Source organism: Dryobates pubescens, chromosome 20 (genome assembly GCF_014839835.1).
Source record: "Dryobates pubescens isolate bDryPub1 chromosome 20, bDryPub1.pri, whole genome shotgun sequence".
Taxonomy (NCBI): Eukaryota; Metazoa; Chordata; class Aves; order Piciformes; family Picidae; genus Dryobates; species Dryobates pubescens.
Window position 1 is genome coordinate 21789673 of NC_071631.1, and position 25030 is coordinate 21814702.

The 25030-nt window shown below is 58.6% G+C and overlaps 1 protein-coding gene across 2 annotated transcripts in view; it reads left to right on the top strand.

Moving 5' to 3' along the window:
* Nucleotides 1-25030, top strand: part of MAP2K4 (mitogen-activated protein kinase kinase 4) — an 89830-nt gene that overhangs the window by 34807 nt on the left and 29993 nt on the right. For both annotated transcript variants that reach the window (XM_054170361.1, XM_054170360.1), the window contains exon 3: nucleotides 19093-19267. In XM_054170361.1, the coding sequence (XP_054026336.1) occupies nucleotides 19093-19267 (175 nt within the window). The remainder of the gene's footprint in view (nucleotides 1-19092; nucleotides 19268-25030) is intronic.

Below are 25030 nucleotides of genomic sequence, written 5' to 3' on the forward strand. Positions count from 1 at the left end.
TCCTTTTTGGTAGAGGAGTTGTTGTTCCTGTGTCACTCTGTGTCACTCTGACACCTTTGGTTTCAGCACTAAAATGAAGGAGGGCTGAGGGGGTATCACTCTGCCAGCCTGTTGGTGCCAGGGGGTCAGGCAGCAATTAGCTCCAGCCAGCCCCAGGGCATCTCTGGCCACTCCGAGCGCAGCTGTGGCCCAGAGCTGGTCCTGGTGCTAGGGAGGAACATCCCAAAGAGCATCAGCTTTGTGTCCTCAGACCCACCAATCTAGAAGGATGGGTGCTGCACCCACAGCCTGGATGTGTGGCAGAATGCAGCTGGAGCACAACAACATCTCCAGTGTTTCCTCTCTGGGTGTCCCAGCGGGTCTCAAAGAGTTTTGTCAGTGGCAAGCCTCAGCAACCTCCCCTGCTGCCAGGGCTCTCTGGGGTGTCCCTCCTTCCAGGCTGCTTCTGCTTGACTCTGCATGTTGCTGCCTCTCTCCTTGAGCTCAGTGCCTTCTGCTTCCCCAGGATGTCCCCCCCGGGGTCTGTCCCTGGTTTTGGTAGCTTCTTTAGGCTGGGCATTTGCAAGGCAGCTGTTAGTGAGCCTGAAGAGGTTTCTGATGAGTTACCAATGATTAGTTACAACATCTGGAGATGTGACAGAGTACTTAGCTGATGCTTCCTGCCATCCCAAGTGACCTCTCCAGCAAGTCTTCCTCTCTCCTCCTCTCTCTTTTCCTCTCCCAAGCAGCCTGTCTGTGCTGGTTGTAGAGCTGCTGTTTCTATCCTCACTTCTTGTGTCTCCTCATCAAGCCCTTGTCACAGCACTCTGTGAAACCCCATCTGGGGCCCTTTCCTCTCCAGCCTCCCCAGGCCATTAAACACAGGACTTGGCTCAGCTCCTGAGGCCCCACATCAGCCATCTGGGGGGGGGTTGACTTTCTGTGCTTCTCTCCAGGGACTTGTGTCTGAGGGTCACTGGAGGGCACAGTGGCTCTGGTCCAGCACAGCAGAGTTTGTTTTGTTCATTGGTGGCATCTCGAGTTTCATGTCTCTGCAAGTGGCTCTCAGCATGGCCAGCAAGGTGCTGCTCTGTCACTGTGGGAGCTGCAGCTGTTAGCAGAGGTTGGATCCTGGGCTGATTAATGGTTGAGCTGGTCCTGAGTGTGAGCAGTGATGGTGCTGTGTCTGTGCCTGAGCTTCCCTGGGAGGCTGCAGGCTGCAGTAAGCAGCTGAAGGAGGAGGATGGTGTTGGCTGATCACTTCCCCTGTGCTGGGGCTGCAGCTAACCCATCCTGGTGTCCTTGCTGCTCTGTGGGTGCTGTGCCTCCAAGGCAAGAGTCACATCTCTTGCTTGCACCTTCCTCAAGTGTTTGTCTTGCAGCTGCTGCATCTCCTGCCTGCTTCCCAGGGAGGCTGCAATGGTTTTTTAACTCTGTGTTCTGGAAACCTTCCTAGATTCAGGGTTGGATTGGATCTTCCAGACCTCCTGACCCAGATGCAAGATGTGTTTCTGCTTGCTGAGTCTCCTCCCTGGCTGGAGCCCAGTGGCCTTGGTGCCCTCCCAAGATGAGTGCTGGCTTGGCACTGCTGAGGAGTCCCCTGGGCAGACCCTGTGGGTCCCAAAGGGTGGATCTGAAGATAGAGAGAGGTCAATGTCTCACAGCTGGTTTCTGTGGCATGGTCCCACTGCTTTGGGGGCGTGCTGTTGCTCCTGCCTCCAGGAGGGCAGCAGGTCCTGGCACCAAATGCCTGTTGCCTGCCCCCAGCTCTGGCTGGGGCACAGCAGGAGCAGCCAGCAGTGCCCTGCAGCTGCTCTGGGATGGAAGTTGCCCTTTAGCTGTGCTGTGCTTGATGAGCAGGTGTGGGGCAGGGCACTGCTCAGGCTGCAGTGGTGAGTGCCCAGGTCAGAGAGAGAGCAGAGGAGCAAGCAGAGCTCCTCAGGCCCACATGGATGTGAGGAGGAGGGAGGAAACCTCTGTGAAACTGCAACAGGAGGGCAGCTATGGTCCTGCCAGAGCTGTCCTGGGGGTCTCAGGATGCTGGGTGGAGCTGTGCTCCTCCTCAGAGCTGAGGCTGAATGGGTACAGACCCCACACACCCTGCCAGGGTGTGAGCTGGGCTTTCCTTTTAGGGTTTGCTTCTCAGGCTGAGCTCTCAGGAATGTTAGAAAAGAAACTGGAGAGCCTGGAGGGAACCATTTTGGGAATCACCATAGTCCAGGGCTGAAGTTTAGCTCCAGTGGGCTAGGGAGATACTGGTGTGGGCTGGAGAGGACTCTGTGTTTTGCAGATGGTCTGTGGGTGGTCCCTGACTCCAGGCACTCCAGCTCCCTGCTGCCAGTGGCCTGTTCTCAGCAGGAACCCTTTCAGAGGCCATGGAATCTCAGCTGCAGAGTGTGGTGTTCTCAAGAGCCTGAGCAGTGCTTCCCAGCTGCCTGCCATGCAGTGGCACAGAAGCCCCTCTGTGTCCCACTGTGCTCCTGCCAGGAGGCTGTGCCCACAGGCTGTTTGTTGAAGTATCTGCTGAAGGGAAAGCGTTGGGAAGTGGCCTCTCAGGATGTTTTCCTGCCCCTCACTGTCTCATCTTTCCCATCTGCCATGGTTCAGCCACGTCTCAAGGTTTGGGTCTCAGGTTGGGCCTCGTCCCTCCAGCGTGAGTGTGCTGCCCTGGGGGTGCAGGGAGTGCAGGGGGTAGGTGCCAGGAACACACAGCAACACCTAGGAACAGACCACAGGCAGGAGCAGGAGGAGCTGCTGCTTGGTTGGGACCCCTGAGCTTTGCTCTGTTACCTCTGTGGTGGGCTTGGCATGGTGACATCTGTCATCCTACATGGGAGCTGTGCAGGGCCAAGGCAGAAGAGAGTCTGAGTCAGAGAGTAGCTGGGGAGGGAAATTCTGCCCTGCAAAGCTGCAGCCTGGAGAAGCTGGAGGTGGTGTGTCCAGGGAGGTCTGGGGGCTGCTCTGTGCCAGTGGGGCCATTGTGTCACTGCCCTGCTCTGCAGGCTGGGTGACAGCACAGGCTGTGGGGAGCTGCCCTGGGGAGCAGGTTGAGCTCAGGCTGTGCTTCTGCCTCGGGGCAGGGCAACAGACACAGGCTTTGCTTTCCCTGCAGCAGCCACGGCAGAGGCTGGAGGGCAGCAGCCGTGCTTAGGGGGAGCTCTTAACCTGCCCACCCATTGTTTCTCCACTGCTGTTTCCAGCTGCCTGCAAAGCAGCCCACCTGCCCCTCAGCCACCCTGTGCCCAGGTGGGCTTTAGGTCACAAACAGCAGCAGGTTCCTCAGTTACCTGAGTGTGGCTCTGCACAGCCACTTGCAGCTGGAGGGCAGCTCAGGTAGTGCCGACCCCGCAGTGATGTGGGGGGGCACAGCTGGTTGCCCAGCAGCTGGCATCCCTTGAGCCAAGCTGTGTGGCTGCAGATGAGCCTCTTGGTGTTCTGCAAAGCCTTGTGCTGTGCTGAGGCAGTGAGGCCTTGCTCTGCAGGGCTTGCATCCGCGGCTGAGGAGTGAGTGAGGAGGAGGGAGCGCCCCAGAGAGGTGTGTGGGGTGGCTGGCTCTCAGCACCTTGCTGCTGGAGGACCCTGCCTGCTGGCTCTGCCTCTGGACTGCCAGTGGTGCCAGCTCCCCACAGCCTGAACACCAGAGCACCTGCAGTCTCATCTGGACAGGTGACTAAAACAGATGTCCTCTTTTCATGCTGACGGAGCCAGCTCCTGAGCTGTCTGGTGGCCTGCTGGGCTCCTCAGGCTCCCCACTGACAGTCAGGGATGCTGTGTGACTTCTGCACCTTCCAGAGGTGGCCCCTGGGAACCCTTCTCTCCTGCTGGATGGCCCAGGAGTGTGGCAGGGGTTTCTTTAGGAGACCTTTGAGGCTGGATCCCTGCAATGCAGCTGGAGGGCCAGTTGCACATCAGACTCTGCTGCTTTCTGGTCTCTACAGGGCTGTGATTATTCCTGGAAGGGATTTCCCTGGCTGCCCCAAAGTCTCTTTGAAGTGTCTGCTTCCTTTTACTCTCCACTTAGGCTTTCCCAGAGCTCTGTGGGATGTGGTTTCAGGTTCTGTAGCTGCACAGCCTACAGCTGGCTGAGTTCCTGAGGGTGTAACCTGTGTGAGTTAGCCAGCAGCAGGCTGAGCAGCACCAGCACCCGCAGTGGAGCATCCTGCAGGGGCAGCTGCACAAGTGCTGAGGGCACCTTTCCTGTGGATAGTTCTCTGTCCCCCATTTCTGTCAGAGTCATTTCACAGCTCTTTTGGTGCTGATTTCCAGCTCCTTTCTGCTGCATGAGACCTTCCTGTGGCAGGCTGTGATGCCTGCAGCCTTGCAGAAAGCTTTCAGTGGAACTTCTCTGTGTGGCTTCTGCAACATCTCCTGAAGGATGCAGAGCTTGAGCTGGATGTGGTCACTTGGTCTTGCTTAATTTTCAACAAGCAAAGGTCACAACAACCCCAGGCAGCATCACAGGCTTGGGGCAGAGTGGCTGGAGAGCTGCTTGGGAGAGAAGGACCTGGGGGTGTTGATTGATGACCTGCTGAAGATGGATCAGTGTGTGCCCAGGTGGCCAAGAAGGCTACCAGCATCCTCAGCTGGATGAGGAATGGTGTGGCCAGCAGGACAGGGCAGGGATTGTCCCTTTCTTTTTGGCACTGGTGAGGCCACACCTCAAATCCTGGGTTCAGTTTTGGGCTCCTCATTCCAAGGACACTGAGGAGCTGGAGCAGGGCCAGAGAAGGGCAACAGAGCTGGGGAAGGGTCTGGAGAATAGGGAGCAGCAGAGAAGCAGCTGAGGGAGCTGGGGGTGTTTAGCCTGGAGGAAGAGGATTGAGGGAGACCTCATTGCTCTCTGCAGCTCCCTGAGAGGAGGCTGGAGCCAGGTGGGGGTTGGGCTCTTCTTGCATGCAGCAAGTGAGAGGAGAAGAGCAAAGAGCCTCAAGCTGTGCCAGGGGAGGCTCAGGTTGGTTGTTAGGAACAATTCCTTCCCAGCAAGGGTTCTCAGGCACTGTCCCAGGCTGCCCAGGGAGGTGGTGGAGTCCCCATCCCTGGAGGGGTTTCAGAGCTGTGTGGCTGTGGTGCTGAGGGCTGTGGTGCAGTGGCAGTGGCTCAGCAGCAGGGGTGGCTTGGTGGGCTCTGGGTGGGAACTGGGCTGGCTGAGCTCAGAGGGCTCTTCAGCCTCAGCAGTTGTGTGGTTCTATGCCATGGATACCTCCAAGGACTCAGAAATCCCTTCAGGTGTTTGGAGTCAGTGGAAAGCAGCCTTGCAGTGCAGTGCAGAGCTCACCTCCTGGGCCACAGCTCCTCACTGCTCTTGGTCAGCAGCTGCCTCCACAGCTTTTGTCTTGGATGTGACCTTCCTGTTTCTCCCAGCAGTTTACAAGTTCCTTTGGCCAGTGAGGTCTGTGGCCTGGTCCTTCTGATCTTGCTCTGCTGAGAAGCTTTTGGTATCTGCTGCTTCCAGGAGAGGTTTCTCTAGCAAGGCCCTTGGACATCATTGCCCTTGCAGGGCTCTTCTTTCTGCAAGAGGTTTGGGATCTCAGCTCTCTGCTTCTGAATTCAGGCCTTCCAAGCCTGGGACCAAACTTTGGAGCTTCTGTATCTCCAGGAAGCTCACTCACAGTGGTTTCTCCAGAGGTGCTGAGCACCTTGCTTCCTGCCACACTGCTGGCACCTGGGATCCTCAGAACTTCTGAGAACCTTTGGGTGCCCTTGGGGGTCTCAATCAAGCACAACTCCATGGTCTGCACTAACCTGGCTGCCCTGGGGTCTGAGTGCTTCACACCTGCCAGGTAATGTAGCTGTGCAAACCTCAGTGGTTGTACCGAGCACTGCATTCCCTGGTGTGCAGGTGGGGAGCTGGGAGCTGCTGTCATAGAACCACACAACTGTCAGGGCTGGAAGGGACCTCAAGGCTCAGCCAGCCCCAACCCTCTGCCATGGGCAGGGACACCTCACACTGCAGCAGGTTGCTCACAGCCACCTCCAGCCTGGCTGCAAACACCTCCAGGCAGGAGGCTTCCACCACCTCCCTGGGCAGCCTGTGCCAGGCTCTCACCACCCTCATGGGGAACAACTTCTTCCTCACAGCCAATCTCAATCTCCCCACTTCTAGTTTTGCTCCATTCCCCCCAGTCCTATCCCTCCCTGACACCCTCCAAAGTCCCTCCCCAGCTTTCCTGCAGCCCCCTGCAGATCCTGGAAGGCCACAATGAGGTCTCCTGGGAGCCTTCCCTTCTCCAGCCTGCACAACCCCAACTCCCTCAGGCTGTGCTCACAGCAGAGCAGCTCCAGCCCTCTGCTCCTCCTCGTGGCCCTTCTCTGGACACCTTCCAGCCCCTCCAGAGCCTTCCTGGCACAGAGGCCCCAGAGCTGGCCCCAGAGCTGCAGCTGTGGTCTCAGCAGAGTGGAGCAGAGGGGCAGAATCCCCTCCCTGGCCCTGCTGGCCACACTTCTCTTGCTGCAGCCCAGGCTCTGCTTGGCTCTCTGGGCTGCAAGTGCTCACTGCTGGCTCCTGCTGAGCTTCTCCTCCCCCAGCACCCCCAAGGCCTTTTCTCCAGGGCTGCTCTCCAGCCAGTCCCTGCCCAGCCTGTGTTGGTGCCTGGGATTGCCCTACCCCAGCTGCAGGACCTTGCCCTTGGTCTTGTTGAACCTCCTGAGGTTGTCCTGGGCCCATTTGGAAGGGGTCAGACCAGAAGCTTGTGCCAGGGTAGAGAGTTCAGGAGGCATCTCCTGGCAGGCTGTGGGAGCTGGGTTAGCTGTGGGTGAGCTGTGCCATTGCTGGAGCAGCCAGGAGCACACAGCCTTGGGCTTGCCCTTGCAGCCACTTCCCTCTGGCTGTGGTGTGTGACAGATCCCCTGGGGAAGAGCAGCTGAAGGGTGGGAGGCTGTAAGAAGATGGTGACAGTGGCAGTTACCCTCCAGAGCACCAAGACCTGGCCTGTCTTACCCAGACAGGGACTGCAACCTGGCTGGTGGGAGTGGAGGAGGAGCCTGTGGTGGCTGTGGAGGTTATCTGGAGGCTTCTGCTGCCCTGGGGCTGCAGCCACCCTCAGTCAGTGGCAGCCCTGGCACACAGGTGTCTGAGGCACACCGAGGGCTGAACCTGCAGCATGTCCTAACTCAGGGCTCATGCTGCTGCTCAGGCCTGGTGTCACCAACCCCCTGGGTGAGGGCAGGTGGGATGGGGGCAGAGCTGCCAGCAGCTGTTGCCTGGGCAGGTGTTTCAGTGCTGCTGGCCAGGGGTTTCCTCCTCCAAGGTGGTGTCTGAGGAGGCAGCAGCAGGTTTGGGCTGAGTGCTGTGCTTTTCCTGACCAGCTGCTGCTGTGGAGGGAGGTGAAGCTGTCTGGTTCCATGGCAGCTGGAAAGTGCTCAGGTAGGGCAATGAGATGGAGGTGTTCATGGTCAGACTGAAGATTCCTTTGCCATCAGCAGTGCTCTGTGTTGGGGCAGAGAGAGGCTGCTGCACAGATGAGCAAAGCTGGGCAGTGCCTCCCGTGGGCAGAAGTGTGCTGTAGGCTCTCCTGGCTCCCAGTGGGGTGTGCTGCCTCCCTGGAGCTGGTGGCTTGGCTCCCTGGCTCACCTCTGCCTGGCCAGATCCTTCCCTGAAGCACAAGGGGCAGCAGCACCCTGACTCCATCCCTGCTCATGCCACAGCCAGGTGCCTGCAGCCTGCTCAGGACTGAGCTCCTGCTTTGGAGTTGCTGTCACACTCCAGAGCCTGGAAGAGTGCCAGGAGGTGACTGTGTTGCTTAGGCAGCTTGGCTGGCAGGGCCCAGGTTTGTAGACCTGAGTGGGAGCTCAATTTGTGTGGTCTGCCCAGGAAGGCAGCTGGAGAAGCAGCTCCTGTGCTGCCCAGGGCAGAGCTGGCATTTCCCCAGGCCCTCTGCTGGGGCTGGGGGGGGAATGCTGCTGCTTGTGTGTGAGAGCAGCTGGAGCTTTCAGACTGTGAAGGGTTCCAGGATGCTTTAAGGGCTTCTGGTTTGAATTCCTCCTGCTGCCTGTGCCCCAGTGGCTGGGAGGCAGCTCTGGGGCCGTGGCTGCAGCATCCCACAGAGCCTGGGGACTCCTGAGCCACAGCCCTCTTCACACATCAGGAGAGGCACATCTGGGGCTGGCATGGCTGAGTAATTCCCACCAAGATGTCATACTGCAGAGAAGTGAAAGTAGGTCAAGCAGCTTCAGAGGCAGCATCAGCTCTGCTGCTCCCTCCCTGCTGGGCTGGTAACAAAGCTCCACTTGCTCTCCTTTGCCCTTGACTTCTGCCATGCCCCAGCTGGGCAGCAGGGTTGTGCATGCTTGGCTGCAAGCTGGTTGTAAATCTTGGGGTGTGGAGATTGTAAAAGCATCCAGGACACCAAAATGCTCAAATCCCCTCTGGAGGGTCAGGAGGTGGGAGAGCAGAGCTCCAGCTCTGCTGGGATGTTCTCAGAGTGCTTCAGGGCTGCTCTCTGTGCTGTGCTCCTGTGGCAGCTGAGGTCTGGAGGCCATTCTGGAGCTGCTGGGCCATGCTTGCTAGAGAAGGCACCGTGCCCTGCTCCCTCTGAGCCTCACCTGGGCTGCTCCTCTGCATTCAGCAGGAGCTGCTTAGGAGCACAGCTGAGATTCAGAATTCCATCTGGGAGTTGCCAGGGTTTCTCCCTCCTTCCAGCCAGTCTTTGGCACTTGAGCCTTTTTTGATCACAGACACCCTGTGTGCCAGCTGTGTGCCCACCCCCCAGGGATCTGTTGAGCTGTGCACACTGCTGCTGTCCTGCTGAGAGGGGAGGGGGCTTGGACACCCCCATGTCTGAGCTCAGCAGCTGGTGAGGGTGCCCTGGGGTCATGTCAGGCAGTGCTGATAGCAGGGAAAATGTAGGAGCTGCTCATCTTTACCTACCATCTGGGAGCATGGACTTCCCTCTTGGCCTTTCTGCTTTAGCTTCTTTTCTTCTGCACTCATCAGTGTGGCTTTCTGAGCTGGGGGTTGATCCAAGGCCAGCAGGGCCATGAGGTGTCCCAGCCTCTGTGCCTCAGTGACCAGGGGCCTGGAGCACAGAATCTCAGAATGGTTTCAGTTGGAAGGGACCTTCAAGATCATCCAGTTCCAACCCCCTGCCATGGGCAGGGACCCCTCCCACCCCTCCCAGGTTGCTCAGGCCTCATCCAGCCTGGCCTTGAACACTTCTAGGACTGAAGCATCCACAGCTGCTCTGGACAACCTGTTCCTCTGCCAGGGGGAGGAATTTCTTCCTCATGTCTAATCTAAATCCAGCTTCTTAAAGCTGGAAGCCATTGTGCCTTGTCCTTCACTCCATGGCTTTGTAAAATGTCCCTCCTCAGCTCTCCTGGAGCCCTTCAGGTACTGGAAGGCTGCTCTGAGGTCTCCCTGGAGCCTTCTCTTTTCCAAGCTGAGCAGCCCCAGCTCTCCCAGCCTGTCCCCATAGAGGAGGTGCTCCATCTCTTGGATCAGCATCACAGGATGGAGTCCTGAGGCTGAAGAGAGCTCAGAACTCCATGGAATCCCTGAATTGCAGGGGTTGGAAGGGACCTTCCCTCCTAGGGCAAATACTTCACTGCTGGATTAATATGGAGCCCCTGCTGGTGTTTGGAGAGGAAGAAGGGCTGGAGCAGATGGTCCTGTGTCACATCTCTGACCTCTGTGTGTGCACACCTGGGTTTGGCCTCTGCCCATGGGCTTGGCAAATATGTTGTTAGTGATGGGCGAGTGCCAGAGGAGGCCATGGCTTGCACAGCAGTGCCTGTGTGCTGCCCTGCTCTCCACAGGCCCTGCTGGCTTCTGGCCCCAGGTGGCTCTCACTGCTGGACCCCAGTCCCTCTCAGATGGTCAGGCACAGCCATTTGCTTTTTTGCTGGCTACAAGACACTCAGAAGTGTCAGAAGGGATTTTGTGTTTGCACCACCACTGCTCAGATCCCTGCTGGGAGTTGGATTTGAGCCCTGTGTTTCCAGATGTGGACCTTGCAAACCACATTCCTGCAGGGAGCCCCAGTGAAGAGCAGCCCTCACTGGCTGTAGGGGTGAGCCTGTGATCTCACCAGCACAGGAGAGCAGCCTCCAGCTCTTCAGATGTTATTCATCACCTCAGGGGGACTTCCTTGCATGTTACCCTGGCTACAGAGAAGTGAGACAGCTCTTCTGCCTTGTGGGTTCAGACTGAAGGAACCAATCATCCCTTTTGTCTTCTGCACACATTGAGGAATGGAGAATACAAAGAAGAGTCTGCAGGTTTGGAGACTGCTTCAGCCCCACAGGTCATCACCAACAGCTTCTTTTTTCATGCCTTGCACTGTGCACCAGGGAGGACACCTGGAGTGACCCCAGGAGAGCACACACTGATGGTGGCGAGGACGCTGTGGTGGGCTGGGTGGATGTGATGGAGGGTGGGAGCTGGCCCCCAGGGCTGGACTGGTGTAGACCTCTGAAAAGGCTGAGATTGGTGAGGTTTGTGGGATGTTGTGTTGGTGAAAGCTACTCTGTGGGAGTGCTGTGGGGGTTGTCACCTCCCGTGGTGAAGGGCCCAGCAGTTTGGGAAACCACAGCAAAGGCTCCACGCCAGCCTGCAGTGGCTTATGGCAACCCTGAATGGTCTTCTCTTGGAGCCTGCTTTCATTCTCTCTGTGGTGCAATGCACTGGTGGAGACCTGGATGAGCAGTTGGGCCTTCATGGCCAGCCTGATGCCTTTGCTGAGCCAAGGGTGGGTCAGCTGGAAGAGATTGTTGCAGTCGTCTCTTGCTGCTGCGGCGCAGAGGTGGTTGCTGGGGTTTGGTTTGTCTCTGGGCTTCTAGGTAGGTGTTTTGTGTCAGGGAAGATGGGAAAGGTGATTCTCTGGGTCCTAACTCCTCAGAGCATCCTTCATTTTCTGTAAGCAGCTTTACAGAGCTTGCAGGAAATCTCCTGGTGGCTCCTGAGAGTCAGCAGAGAAAGCCGTGCCCCCTGCAGCCACCGGAGGAGACCAGCCTTCAAAATCTCACCCTGCTGCTAGACCATGCAGCAGGGGGGCCTGCAGCAGGCTCCTGGCATCTTACTGCTTAGAGCAGGGGTACTTCAGAAATGCAGGGCACTTGTGCTCTGCTTGCTCTCCTGCTCACCACACCTGAGAGCTGCATCGCCCTGGAGCCGCAGCTTCTGCCCTGCCGTTTGGTGACTTCTTTGTCTCCCATCTGGCCTTGTTTGCCACGGGAAGGACAACACTGCCAGGGCTGTTGGTGCCACTGAATTTCAGGTGGTTTCAGGCTGTGAGGCAGCCCACAGTTTTATGCTTGCTCCAGACAGAAAATCAATCCCATGGGAGAAGTTAGAAAGCTTTGAACTTGCAGGCCCAGGGCTGGGATGCTCCAAAGCACAGACGCTCGGAAGGGTGGCTTGGTGGGGTCAGTGAGGCAAACCCCCTGCAGGGCTCATTATCTGCCTCTCTCAAGTGTTCCCAGCAAGGAGCTGAGCAGAACCCTCAGTTCTCATTGCCCACCCTTTGTAGACAGCTGCACTGCTCCTTTGGAACAGGGACCTGAGTGCTTGTTTCCCTGTGGCCTCCACAGAGTGCCTGGCAGGAGCTTGTCTTGGCTGAGCTCAAACCCTTCTGAGATACCGGGTCCTCAGGTTGGGAAAGGAGATTTGTACACCTTGAGAGACTCAGAGATCCAGAAACTGATTTTTGTTCTTGGAGAAGTGTCACAGTGTGGAGTGGTCGCTCCCCTTTGTCTGTCTGTCTGTCTGTCATCGTGGGGCTCGGGGAAAGTAAGGCCAGACACAGGTGTTGGAGTCATGCACACTGAGTCACTGGGAGAGGGGTAAGAGGAGTGAGAAGCCCACCTGGCAGAGACCACCAGTCCTAGATTGGTGGATTCAGGCTGGAAGAGAGATTTTGTGTTAAAAACGAGAAAGGAGGAGAGAGTTCTTCCCAGCAAGAGGAATTGGCCACTGGATGTGCTGCCCAGGGAGGTGGTGGAGTCCCTGTCCCTGGAGGTGTTCACAGAAGGCTTGGCACTTAGAGCTGTCAGGAGTAGTTAGGTATTAGGTCATAGGTTGGACTTGATGATCTGTGAGGGCTTTTCCAACCTGTGTGATTGTGTGGTTCTGTAAAACAGTTAAATGGCTTTGTGAAGCTCTGCCCTGGAGCCCCCGAGCCGGGCAGAGCAGGGATGGTCTCTGCCCGCAGGGAGCAGCTGGCACTGGGCTGCAGGTGTGGGGCTGGGGAGCTGCCTGGGATTATTCATGTTTCTAATCATAGCAAGAGGGTTGGAAATGAGAATTGCCCTTGCTGCAAGACAGCATTGCTCATGATTTCTTGTGTCAGAGTGCCCTGCAAGCCATCAGCCTCTGCCTTGCTCCCGGGGAGGGGAGGCTGCTTGGATGTTTGGCAGAAGGCTCCCTGGCTGAGGAGCTGAGGATTGTCTTGTGCACTGTTGTGGAGCCCTTGTTTTCCTGTCATTTGCACAACTGCTTCTGGCTGAAGTGACACCCAAGCAGCCCTGTGTGCTAATCCCATTGTCCCCTGCAGTTTGCAGAGGAGAGAAGTGGACCTCACCCCAAAACTGCCCAGCAGGCTGCAGTAAGCTCAGCCCTCCGTTAGCCATTGGCAGCTGCTTCCATCCCCACAGAAATGGCAGCCCTGCAAGCAGGGGAGTTTGGCTCAGCAGTGGGATGATGGTGTGCTGCTGCTGCTCCTGCAGCTCCTTCTGCAGCCTTCAAGCATGGATTGGATTCTGCTGTTGGTTCTTAGGGATGTGTTCCTGTGTCCCTTCACAGGGAGCTGCCTGGGCTGAGGAGATGCAGTTACAGCATTCTCAGAGGGGCTCTTGCAGTTCATTAGCTCAGATGCTTCCAGTGTCTTCTGAAGGTGGGGAGAGCCTGGCACAGGCTGCCCAGGGAGGCTGTGGCTGTGCCCTGCCTGGAGGTGTTCCAGGCCAGGCTGGATGAGGCCCTGAGCAAGCTGTGCTGGTGGGAGGGGTCCCTGCCCAGGGCAGGGGCTGGAGCTGGATGATCTCAGAGGTCCTTTCCAATCCAAACCACTCTGTGTATCTGTGAATGCTGGAGTCTGGTGTAGGCTCTGAATGCCCAGCTCTGGTGGGGTCAGTGCCTGGCCCATGCCCAGGTCGAGATGAGTTGGAGGCTGATGAGCTCAGGGACACTCAGGACAGGCTTCACCACGGCCAGCTGAGAGGTTTCCTCTGTGTCAAGGGCAGGGTTCAGCCAAGCCCAGCCTCACTCAGTGGCTTCCTTGGGGAGCTGACTACAAAGTAGTGGCATGTTAAAGGCTTCAGCTAAAGCCCATGGAAGTCAGGGAGACTTGGCAGCCTTGAGAGTGTGCTGCGCTGAGGGGGGCAGGGGCTGTGAGAGGAAGGGGGGCCGGGGCTGTGGGAGGGAGGAGGGCAGGGGAGAGGGGGGCAGGGGCTGTGGGAGGCAGAGGGGGGCAGGGGCTGTGGGAGGCAGGGGGGCAGGGGCTGTGGGAGGCAGGGGGGCAGGGGCTGTGGGGGGGAGGAGGACAGGGGCTGTGGGAGGCAGAGGGGCAGGGGCTGTGGGGGGGAGGAGGACAGGGGCTGTGGGAGGCAGAGGGGCAGGGGCTGTGGGGGGGAGGAGGACAGGGGCTGTGGGAGGCAGAGGGGCAGGGGCTGTGGGGGGCCAGGGGCTGTGGGAGGCAGGGGGGTAGGGGCTGTGGGGGGCAGAGGGGCAGGGGCTGTGGGGGGCCAGGGGCTGTGGGAGGCAGGGGGGCAGGGGCTGTGGGGGGCAGAGGGGCAGGGACTGTGGGGGGGAGGAGGGCAGGGGCTGTGGGAGGCAGGGGTGCTGGGGCTGTGGGGGGCAGGGCTGGGGCTGTGGGAGGCAGGGGGGCAGGGACTGTGGGGGCAGGGCTGGGGCTGTGGGAGGCAGGGGGGCAGGGGCTGTGCAGTCTCCCACCCCTCATTCATGTTTTCCTGGAGGAGCATAGAAAGCCTGAGCAGTGCTAGGGAGAACTTCTGCCACCAGCTCAGGATGAGAGGGAGCAAGTGTGTGTGTGCTTTCAGTCTGAGTAGGTAACAGATACAGGACTGACTCATAGCCTGCCTTTGGCCTGTTCTCTGCCTCCTTCTTCAGCTCCTGGAATCTGTGGTTAGCTGCAGGCAAAGCTCAGGACAGCTTGCGTGGGTCACAGCCCAGCCAGGCCGGGTCTGCCCCTCTTGTCCATCAGCTTACTGGAAGCAGAAATTGCTTCTCTGGAAGGAGAATCCCAAAGCTTTGAGGGAGCACCAATGTTCTTCTGCCCTCTGGAAAACAGTTGGAGCATTTCTCTTTGGAGACTCTGCGCAGTGAAACAGAAACCAGGGTGGTGGTTTGGGTGAGCCCGGGGGGTCTGAGAGCTGCTTGTTAAGGCACACAGACATTGAGGTAGGAGCACTGCAGCCTCTGCTGGCTTTTGGAAGCCTTGGCAGAAGTGTGTTAGCCACAGAAAGGAGCTGTTTTCACTCTGAGGTTACAAAGGGTGCACAGTGGTACTGAAGCCCTGCAGTGTGCCCCGGGGGTGGTGGTTTGTTGGGGTTGAAGTTTTGCCATTCCTCTGCCCGACTGACCACAGATCAGCACCTGCAGTCCCACTGGGCCAGCAGCTTCCTTTACCCACCTTGTGGAGGAGCAGAGGATGGTCTCATTAAGCAGAGTGTAAGTGGAAGCCTCCTGAGAAGCAGCCATGCCTGGGCAGGGGCTTGTGAGGCACAGCTCTGCAGATGTGCTCCTGCTGCTGTGGTGCCAAACGCCTCAGCTTTGGGGCTCCCTAAGAGCTCTTCACAAAAGCAAACCGAAGAGGGGATAGGTGCCATCTGCAGCAGCTTTCTGGCCTGGCTCTCATGTCTGAGAACTTTCATTTAAAGATGCCCCTGCTGGTCCCTTTGCTCTCCCCGGGGCCCTTCCTGCTGCTGCCAAGCAAATGTTTGCTTCACCGAGTTCTGCCCCGCTGCGGTGCTGGCCGCAGGGTGGGGGCAGCCCACCCCGCCTGTCCCACAGCTCCTGCAGCCTCCCATGGGGGGCTGTGAGCCTCCAGCTGTGGCAGGGCTCGCTGGGAGAGCCTAGCTGGGCAGGCTGGCAGCGAGCACCCCGCTGTCCCCGCGGCGTGACCCTGTCCTTGGCCCGGCCGCGGTGCCTGGCGCCAGCCGGCCGCCCGCCTCCTGCCAAGCCGGACCCACAGCCGGCTTCAGCTCTGACAAAGGGCAACTGTTTGCAGGAGTTGTTGTCTTACTTGGTGCTCCTAATCCCTGGAATCAGTGCTGTGACAAGCATAGTAACCATCTGCAGCAGAACCCTGCGCTGGGGCCTTTGGAGCGCAGGAATCTCAGCCGCTCCTGGGCTCTGCCATCTTTAGTTCTGCTTTGAAAACCGCTCCGAGGCAGGCAGGGAGCTGGAAGCTCATGTCCTGGACAAGCCACCAGGAGCTGTAGTCCCTAAGGTGCCTTGGGAATACTACTTTTAACTGTCTCAGGAGTCTGTAGCCCTCTAGCTAATGATTGTGATTTTTAGACATCCATCAAACCCCCCAGGTCCATCTTGGACACCGGGAGCTTTTGGCCCAGTTCTGGCCAACGTTCCCAGCCTAGGGAGATGGATTGCAGAGCTTGGGCATGACATGGGAAGAAGAGGAACGTGTCTGCTGCCATCTGTGAGGCTCTGGTGAGCAGTGAACACAGGGACTGGCATCAGGCTGGTGCAGAAGCAGGGACTGGGCTGTAGCTGCTTCTCACCCTTGCTGTTCTCTTGCCCTTCTCTGCTCTGCAGCGAGTTGTGGCCCGGGCTGAGACAGGCTGCTTTGTGTTCTGGGGGCATGGCTGCCCTCTGGGTTTGTGTCCTCATCTATCTGCTGCAGTGCAAGGCCAGTGGGAGATGTGCTGCATTGATGATTAGTTTGTTCTCATTGCTTCACTCAGTTCTGCTTCAGCAAATTCCCAGTTTGTGCCACAGCAGAGTCTGCCTTCTACGTGGAGATCCCTTGGGATTGTAATTCACGCTGTCAGGAACTGCTCCAAAGTGTAGGGCTTTGGTCAAAGCCATGCTGGGGCCCAGTTCTTGCCTGGTGCAGAAGGCTGTGCTGCTTCAAGGACATCTGCATGGCTGGCGTGGGACAAAGCAGCCAGAGGTGTCTGGCTCTGCCAAGCCTGTGGTTTGCTTATTTGGCCATTTCCCTGGGGATCTGAAGGGAGCTCAGCAGGAGCTGTGGTTGCCCTGGAAGGCAGATGGCATCACCCACCCGTGGGGGCAGTGAAGCCAAGCCCCACACGAGGCGCTGTGAGCGGGTGGTGAAGCTTCGTCTCCATCCCAGCCCCGGCAGCTCTGCTGCTCCTCACCAGAGCACTGCACAGGGCCGGCCCCGGTGCAGCCCCAAGCTCACATCTCCTCCCTGGCCACTCCAAGCAGCCCTCCTGCGGCTGCAGGGACGCTGGCACAGCCCTGCTTTCACAGCTGGGGAGGAAGAGGCTTCCTGTGTGAGCAGGACCTGCTGGCTGCAGGGTGGCTTCTCTTGTGCTGCTGGCCTCTGGGCAGGAGAGCAGCAGAGGGAAGGCTGCAGGGGGCTGCTGCTTGCCTGGAATAAACCAGGTCAGCATTTAGATTTGTTAGCTCCAGGAGCACTCCAGTTTGAAATGTTTGGGAACAGGAGAGGGAAAAGGTCTGCTCAGAACATCAGAGCTCTCATTTCACCCTCCTGGGGGCACCTCCCTGCCTTTTCTTCCCTGTGCTTCTGAAGGTTTAGCTCTCAGTGGTTGTGCTTCTCCCTGCCCCACAGCTGGCAGGGGGCAGGCAGGAGATGCCTGCCTGCCGGTGCCTCCTCAGCAGGATGCTTCTCACCTCCCTCCTGCTTTCTAAAGAGGAACTATTTTTGTGGTAGGAGCAGTTAGGTAGTGGCTGATTCATGCAGCTTCCAACCAAGACAGCTGGCAAGGCTGGAGCTCAGCTTTCATTTCCTTTCAGCTTGTTCTTTTCGGTTTTTCCCCTCTCTGTTCTTTTGTTCTTTATTTTTAATATCCTTTTGCTGCCTTGGTTTCATTCCTGGCTTTTCAGTAAGCAAACTGCACACAGAGCCCTCCCCTCCCCCCGTGCGGTGCACAGGGCTCACGGCGGGGGGCGCTGCTGCCCCCCCTTGCTGCTGTGCCCCTCACACCCTGCCGTGTCCCAGCGCCTGCAGCAGGCTCCCTGCAGTGTTCCAGAGGGCACTGGAGGGACGCTGCAGGAGCTGCCAGGTTGGAAGTCTCAAGCCAGGCAGGTTAGACAGCGAGGAGAGCCCAGGGCAAGCACAGTGTGCAGGTGGGGAGAGGAGAGGTGGGTCAAGGGTTCAGGATGTGCAGCTGCTGGAAGTCCTAACCCAAAGCTGCAGAGAAGCTGAAGTGCAGCAGATGAAGCCATTTGAGCTGCTCCAGCCAGTGGAGGTTTGGCCCTGAGCTCGCTGCCCTTGAAGCCCTGTGTTCCACATAGGCCCAGGGGGGTCGTGGCTGGGGCCAGCCCTGCTGCCAGCTGCTGGCTGCATTGATCAGTGTGGGGTCAGCCACGAGCCCTTGATCCTTCTGGCTGAGAAACTTGAGCAGTTTCCTGCATCTGGCCAAATGCTGCATGTGTGATCTGCTCCTGGGGCCAGACAGTGCATGGTGCCTTGATCAGATGCCCAAGAGAAGTGACCAGAGGCCAGGGGAGGAGTCTGACAGAACCTGCCTGCTACAGCAGGTGCTCAGAAGTGCCTGAGTGAAGTCAGTGCCCTGCAGCAGGGAGTGCCTTTAGTGCTGTTAATACTGCTTGGAGGTGTGGAAGCTCAGGCTTTTGGCTTTCTCTGTGGCCCAAAGGATGTGGATCAGCTCATTAATGAGAAACTGAACCTTTGCATCGCATTTGGAGGGGAGAAGTGGTGCAGATACTCCTGCATTTGCTGCTGATTCAGTGACAGCATTGCTGCAGCAGCCTTCAAACAGCCTCTGGCCTCTTCTTCAAACAGCCTCTCAGCTCTTCTGTCCTACAAATCTGGGCACTGGGCTGCTCCTCACCTCCACCAGTCCTGGTGGCTTCAGTAGGGGCAATGTTTGCCTGAGAGCATTGAGGTGCTGAAGGCACACTGGAGCAGGCATTGTCTGAGTTCATTTGTCACAAGCAATTGACCTTCTTTTTTGTGTGATTGGCTCTTGATTTGGTTTGAGCTCAGTGAATGGTTCCCTAACCCCATGCCCAGCTCTGGTCTTGATTTGGTTTGAGCTCAATGAATGGTTTCCTAACCCCATGCCCAACTCTGGTCTTGATTTGGAGGTCAGTGAATGGTTTCCTAACCCCATGCCCAGCTCTGGTCTTGATTTGGAGCTCAGTGAATGGTTCCCTAACCCCATGCCCAGCTCTGGTCTTGATTTGGAGCTCAGTGAATGGTTCCCTAACCCCATGCCCAGCTCTGGTCTTGATTTGGAGCTCAGTGAATGGTTCCCTAACCCCATGCCCAACTCTGGTCTTGATTTGGAGCTCAGTGAATGGTTCCCTAACCCCATGCCCAGCTCTGGTCTTGATTTGGAGCTCAGTGAATGGTTCCCTAACCCCATGCCCAACTCTGGTCTTGATTTGGAGCTCAGTGAATGGTTCCCTAACCCCATGCCCAGCTGTAGATCACTTGCAGCTTTGCAGGAAGAGCAAAGTCCTTCCAAGTGCCCTGTGCTTCACACCTCTGTTGTACACAAGCCCCCTGGAAGGCAGGCAGCTGTTGGGGGCCTGCTGGTGTGGAGCAGCAGAAGCTTTTGGGAGATGGGGCTGGGGAGTGTCCTTCAGGCCCTGGGTTCTGCAGGTTCCCAGCTCCTGCTGGCAGCCTGAGGTGCTCTGGGCACAGCAGGGAGAGCTGAGTGCTTGGCATGACCCTGCTGAATTCCACCCCACGGCTGCAGCAGCTCCTTCCTGGAGGCTGTGGGCCAGGTGTCTGTCATGTTTTGACTGAACATTCTCCCCTCACCCCTTGCCCCCCACCCCCAACCTGCAGCCACAGCCCCTGGGTGGAGGCAGAGTGTTGCTGTAGCCTTGGTGAACTCCTTTCTAGGAATGGTTTTAATCTCGTGCTGGGGGAACCAATAACTACTACTAATGATGTGCAACAGAGACATTTGCAGACTATTTAAAACTGTGGAAACATTGCTTCCCAATGTTTTTGACAGAGAGAGACTGAGAACACACAGCATTGAATCATCAGGAAAGTTGAAGATTTCCCCTGAGCAACATTGGGATTTTACAGCAGAGGACTTGAAAGACCTTGGAGAGATTGGACGAGGAGCTTATGGTTCTGTCAACAAAATGGTCCACAAACCCAGTGGGCAAATTATGGCAGTTAAAGTAGGTGATGCCCATCCTTACCTTTGTGCTTGGGTCCACTAGGGATCAGCTGGGGTGGAGAAGCAAAGTTCTTCCATCCAGCACCCAGCTGCTGCTCTTCTCTATTTGTTTCCAGCGTAAAGGCTGCTGTTTGCTGAACAAAACAAGCCCTGCTCTGCTGGGAGTGCTCTCAAGTGGTTTGTGAAGCTCTGGTGCTTGCTGGTGCCCTTTTGACAATGCCCATCAGGAGCCCACTGCTGGGAGGGGATCAACACCTCTCTGGAGACTGCCTTTCACCTCTGGGTCACTGGTTCAGACACAGCCTAGGCCGGTGCTAGGGGCAGGCTGACACCTCCTAGCTTGGGTGTCTCTGGGAAGTGAGGCAGTGACTGCCAGTGTGCTCTTTGTGTAAGTATGTGCCCTGGGGTGGCCTCAGCTGGAGTGGAGTGGAGCTGTCCTAGGATGCTGATGGGTGATGTCTTTGCTTTGTGCTTGCCATGCTCTGGAGAGGGAAAGTGCAGCAGTGTTTTGGAGTGACCATTTTCTACCTTTGGCCACCCAAACCTCACCTTAGACCCAGAAACAATCTGCAACCTCCTTTCCCATCTGGGTGATCCACAGTAGTCTTCCTCTTGCCATGGGCTGCTGGCTGGGCACCTCTGGGGAGCTGCTCTCCAGCGAGGTGGGCAGCAGCCAATCTCTCTCTCTGTGTCTCTTTCTTGTTCTTTTCTTTGCTTGCTGGTAGCCAAGGACCTCAATCTCTGAACTTGTTGATGTGCCCCCATGGCTCCCATCAAAGAGCAGGAGTGAGCTCTGTAACAATGTGCCCCCATGGCTCCCATCAAAGAGCAGGAGTGAGCTCTGTAACAATGTGCCCCCATGGCTCCCATCAAAGAGCAGGAGTGAGCTCTGTAACAATCTGTTGCTCTCTTCTCCAACTCTGTCTTCTCTGGAGCACTTCCTGATCTGCTCTGGAAAGCTTGGCTCCTGCTGGTGCCAGGTGGGCATGGCTCAGCCCCAGCTCTAGCTGCTCTGGAGAGAGCTTCTTTCTGGTGTGCCAGGCTGCTGGAGCAGCCAGCATCCATGACCACTGACTTGCACCCAGTGCTGGGATCGCTGCCCAGGGCCCTGTGCATCACCACACCACTGCTCTTTCAACCTGCTTTTGTGAAGCCCTGGAAGCCTCCACTGGAGCTGGAAGCTGACCCTAGCTGAAGGCTTCTTTCTCTTGGTTGCCATCTCCTTGTAGATGGAGTTTGCAGACAGCAGGCTGAAACCCACTGCTGTAGTGCTATGGTCCTGAGCACCTCCAGCCTCTCAAAGCCAGGGGCTGTGGCCTGGGTAACTCCAGTGTGCCTATGCTCATCACAGTGGTGGCCATGGCAGGAGGAGGGCATGCCTGGAGGCTCTGGGGTGGATACAGCTGCTCTGAGAAGAGGACTTTGTTGCCTTAGCTGAGCTCCTTGAGGAGGGGACACATCTGCTGTTGTCCCAGGGCTGCCCAGGGGCTGTGGAGCGGCAGTGCCAAGGGGCAGTGCCAAGGGGCTGTGCTGCAGAGATGGCTCCCAGCTGGCAGGCAGGAGGCACCAGTGGGGATGGTGTTGCACAGCACCTTGTGCTGGTTCCCAAGGGAAGAGAGGTGGTCTGAGCCCCAGCAGGCTGCTGGGCTTGGGGGCTCACTCTTAGCCAAATCAACCTGAGGCCTTCACTTGGAGATGTCCAAGTGGTGGGCTGGGGTGGTGCCACCTTCTCTGCTCTGAAGCCCCTTGCCTTGGGCATGCAAAGTCTGCAGAAGGCAGGTTGGAGGCTCTGGGCAAGGGCAGCACTCCCAGAATGTCAGAGGCAGGGCACTGCTCTGCTTGTCCCAGGGGAGATCAAGCAGAGAGCTGAGCAGAGGAGGGGCTGTGGGTGGAAGAGGGAGCAGGGTCTGCAGGGCAGCACAGCTGTCCCCCAGCTTGCCTGATGCAGCTGTTTGGAGATGAGCTTTCAGGACAGCACTGAGCTTGGGCTAGCAACTGATTCATACCCAAGCCCTCAGCCTTTTCTTGCTCAGGTTGCTGCTGCTTTGGGGCAGCTGAGGTTGTGCATCCATCCCCCTGCATCTGCTCTGCCTAAATCTGCCCTGTGGGCCACCTGTGGCCACCTCCTGCTCTTTCTGTTTCCCTCAAGCCTGTCACGTCCTGGCAGCTTGCAGAGCTGTGGCTCCACCTCCCCACCTGGACTCAGGCAAACCAGCTGCTCTCCACCATCTCTCCTTGCTCTCCAGGCAGGAACTTCACTTCTTTGCTTCTCCTTCAGCATAACGGCTATCTGTAAGGGGAGACTGAGCAGGTGTAGGGCAGGGGCTGGTTGGGGAAGCCGAGAGTCAGTGTAGTGTTTGGAGGCCTTGGCTGACACCTGCCTGCAGCTCCATGGTGTGTGTCTGTGCTGTGGCTGTCCCAGCACTGCCCTGTCCCTAGATGGGTTGCTGAGCAGTGTCTGTGGTTATTTGGTGGTGCTGCTCTCCCTCTCCTGTGCTTCCCCAAGAGCAGCAGCAGGCAAATCGTCCTTGCAAGACCTTCAGCAGTGGGAAAGAGCTTTGTGGAGGCTGCAAGCCAAACCTTGGTGGCTGTTCCGTACTGAGGAGTGAAACACAGGGATGGCTTCAGGAGCTGCTAATTAGATGCAGAGAAAATTGGTATGGAGGCCTCCCCCAGCTGCTCCTTCAGCCTTCTCCACCACTACCCAGATTTTCACTACCACTGTTGTGAATTTCCAGCAGTCAGGTGCCCAAGTGCCCTGCTCCCCCAGGAGCAAAGCCCCGGGTGCCCGAGTGCCCTGCTCCCCCAGGGGCAAAGCCCCGGGTGCCCGAGTGCCCTGCTCCTGGTGGGGCAAAGCCCCGGGTGCCCGAGTGCCCTGCTCCCCCAGGGGCAAAGCCCCGGGTGCCTGAGTGCCCTGCTCCCCCAGGGGCAAAGCCCCGGGTGCCCGAGTGCCCTGCTCCCCCAGGGGCAAAGCCCCGGGTGCCCGAGTGCCCTGCTCCCGGTGGGGCAAAGCCCCGGGTGCCCGAGTGCCCTGCTCCCCCAGGAGCAAAGCCCCGGGTGCCCGAGTGCCCTGCTCCCCCAGGGGCAAAGCCCCGGGTGCCCGAGTGCCCTGCTCCCCCAGGAGCAAAGCCCCGGGTGCCCGAGTGCCCTGCTCCCCCAGGGGCAAAGCCCCGGGTGCCCAAGTGCCCTGCTCCCCCAGGGGCAAAGCCCCGGGTGCCCGAGTTCCCTGCTCCCCCAGGAGCAAAGCCCCGGGTGCCCGAGTGCCCTGCTCCCCCAGGGGCAAAGCCCCGGGTGCCCGAGTGCCATGCTCCTGGTGGGGCAAAGCCCCGGGTGCCCGAGTGCCATGCTCCTGGTGGGGCAAAGCCCCGGGTGCCCGAGTGCCCTGCTCCCCCAGGGGCAAAGCCCCGGGTGCCCGAGTGCCCTGCTCCCAGTGGGGCAAAGCCCCGGGTGCCCGAGTGCCCTGCTCCCCCAGGGGCAAAGCCCCGGGTGCCCGAGTGCCCTGCTCCCCCAGGGGCAAAGCCCCGGGTGCCCGAGTGCCATGCTCCTGGTGGGGCAAAGCCCCGGGTGCCCGAGTGCCCTGCTCCCCCAGGGGCAAAGCCCCGGGTGCCCGAGTGCCCTGCTCCCCCAGGGGCAAAGCCCCGGGTGCCCGAGTGCCCTGCTCCCCCAGGGGCAAAGCCCCGGGTGCCCGAGTGCCCTGCTCCCAGTGGGGCAAAGCCCCGGGTGCCCGAGTGCCCTGCTCCCCCAGGGGCAAAGCCCCGGGTGCCCGAGTGCCCTGCTCCCGGTGGGGCAAAGCCCCGGGTGCCCGAGTGCCCTGCTCCCGGTGGGGCAAAGCCCCGGGTGCCCGAGTGCCCTGCTCCCCCAGGGGCAAAGCCCCGGGTGCCCGAGTGCCCTGCTCCCCCAGGGGCAAAGCCCCGGGTGCCCGAGTGCCCTGCTCCCCCAGGAGCAAAGCCCCGGGTGCCTGAGTGCCCTGCTCCCGGTGGGGCAAAGCCCCGGGTGCCCGAGTGCCCTGCTCCCCCAGGGGCAAAGCCCCGGGTGCCCGAGTGCCCTGCTCCCAGTGGGGCAAAGCCCCGGGTGCCCGAGTGCCCTGCTCCCCCAGGGGCAAAGCCCCGGGTGCCCGAGTGCCCTGCTCCCCCAGGGGCAAAGCCCCGGGTGCCCGAGTGCCCTGCTCCCCCAGGGGCAAAGCCCCGGGTGCCCGAGTGCCCTGCTCCCCCAGGAGCAAAGCCCTGCTTGCATCTGCCATGACCAGCTGCATCCCTTGGGACTTCTCAGCTCCTTTTCTCAGCTTCACAGATTGCATTGGGTTGGAAGGGAGCCTCCAAGGGCATCTTGTGCAGCCCTCTGCAGGCAGCAGGGACAGCTCCAGCCAGAGCAGGCTGCCCAGGGACACAGCAAGTTTGGCCTTGAATGTCTGCAGGGATGGAGCCTCCACCACCTCCCTGGGCAGCCTGTGCCAGGCTCTCCCCAGCCTCCCTGTGCTGAACTTCCTCCTGAGCTCCAACCTATCTCTGCCCTGCTCCAGTTCCAAACCATTGCCCCTGGGCCTATCCCCACAGCCCTTCTGAACAGTCCCTCCCCAGCCTGCCTGGGGGTCCTCTGCAGATGATGCAGTGCAGCTACTGCCGTGGACAGATGGAAATCCTCCTTGTTCCACAAGCTCACAGTGTGGAATGTTGCTCTTTGTCCCATGCTGAAGTCTTCCTCTGGCTGATGGCAGCTCCTGCTGTGCCCAGGCAGCTCTGGGCACTCATCCTGCTCAGCCCATGCAGATGTGGCTGCCACAGCCTACCCCAGGATCCCATTCCCAGCTCCTTCCTCTGGCTTTCACACAAGGAGCAGGCTGTGGTTCCTCTCAAGTGTGGTTCAGCCCAGGCCTCATCCTCTCCTTGTGTGTGCATGTGGCAGAGCAGCCCCCGGCACCCCCTGCACAGCCTCCACTTCTCACCATGCAGGAGAGGCAAATGTCAGCAAAGCAAGCTGAGCTCTGCAGGCAGGCAGAGGCTCCAGCTTCTGCCTTTTCCCCCCTTTTATGCATTTTGGCCTCCCCAGCCAACGTGTGGAGCCTGGCAGTGGTGGTCTGGCAGCTGGTAGGAGGATGTCTCACTGCTCAGACAGACAGGGCTGCCAGGCCCTGAAGCTTCAGAAGCTTCATCTCTGCTTCAGCCTCAGCACAAAGGAGGACCTTGAGCCTGGTTGTGTCACTGGTGTGCAGCCAGAGCAGCAGAGCTTCAGCTGGAGGAGCATTGCTGGGAAGAGGCTCCACCATCAGCTCCTGTGCCCAGTCCTGCTCCTCCGTCTCCTTCAGCCTCTCTCATTCTGTACCTCTGTGAACAGCCACTGAAGTAAGAGGTGTCCTGACCCCCTGCAGGAGCAGGCTGGGGGGCTGCAGGAGCAGGGACCTCAGCCTTGTGAGGCTGCTGGCTGCAGCAGGCTGGCTTTGCAGGCAGAACTGAGCATCTGAGCCATGCTTTTGCCTCCCTTCCCCTTGCTGCCATGGAGAGCCTCTTGCTAGAGCTATCAGGAGGAGAAGGAGAAGCTGAGGGAAAGAGGCATCCAGCTCAGAGGAGTTCAGTCAAACCTTGCCCATTTTTGCCCCTGGAAGATGCTGGTTTGCTTCCCGAATCTGAGGAAAGGACAATCCTTTGTCCATGGGTCCTTCCTCTCTGAGGCCTTGCAGGAGAGGCTGAGTGCCTGCTGGCAGTGCCAGCTGATCCAGAGCACAACCCTCTGCTCCTTTGCCTGAGCATTTATTGGCATTGGGGGTCAA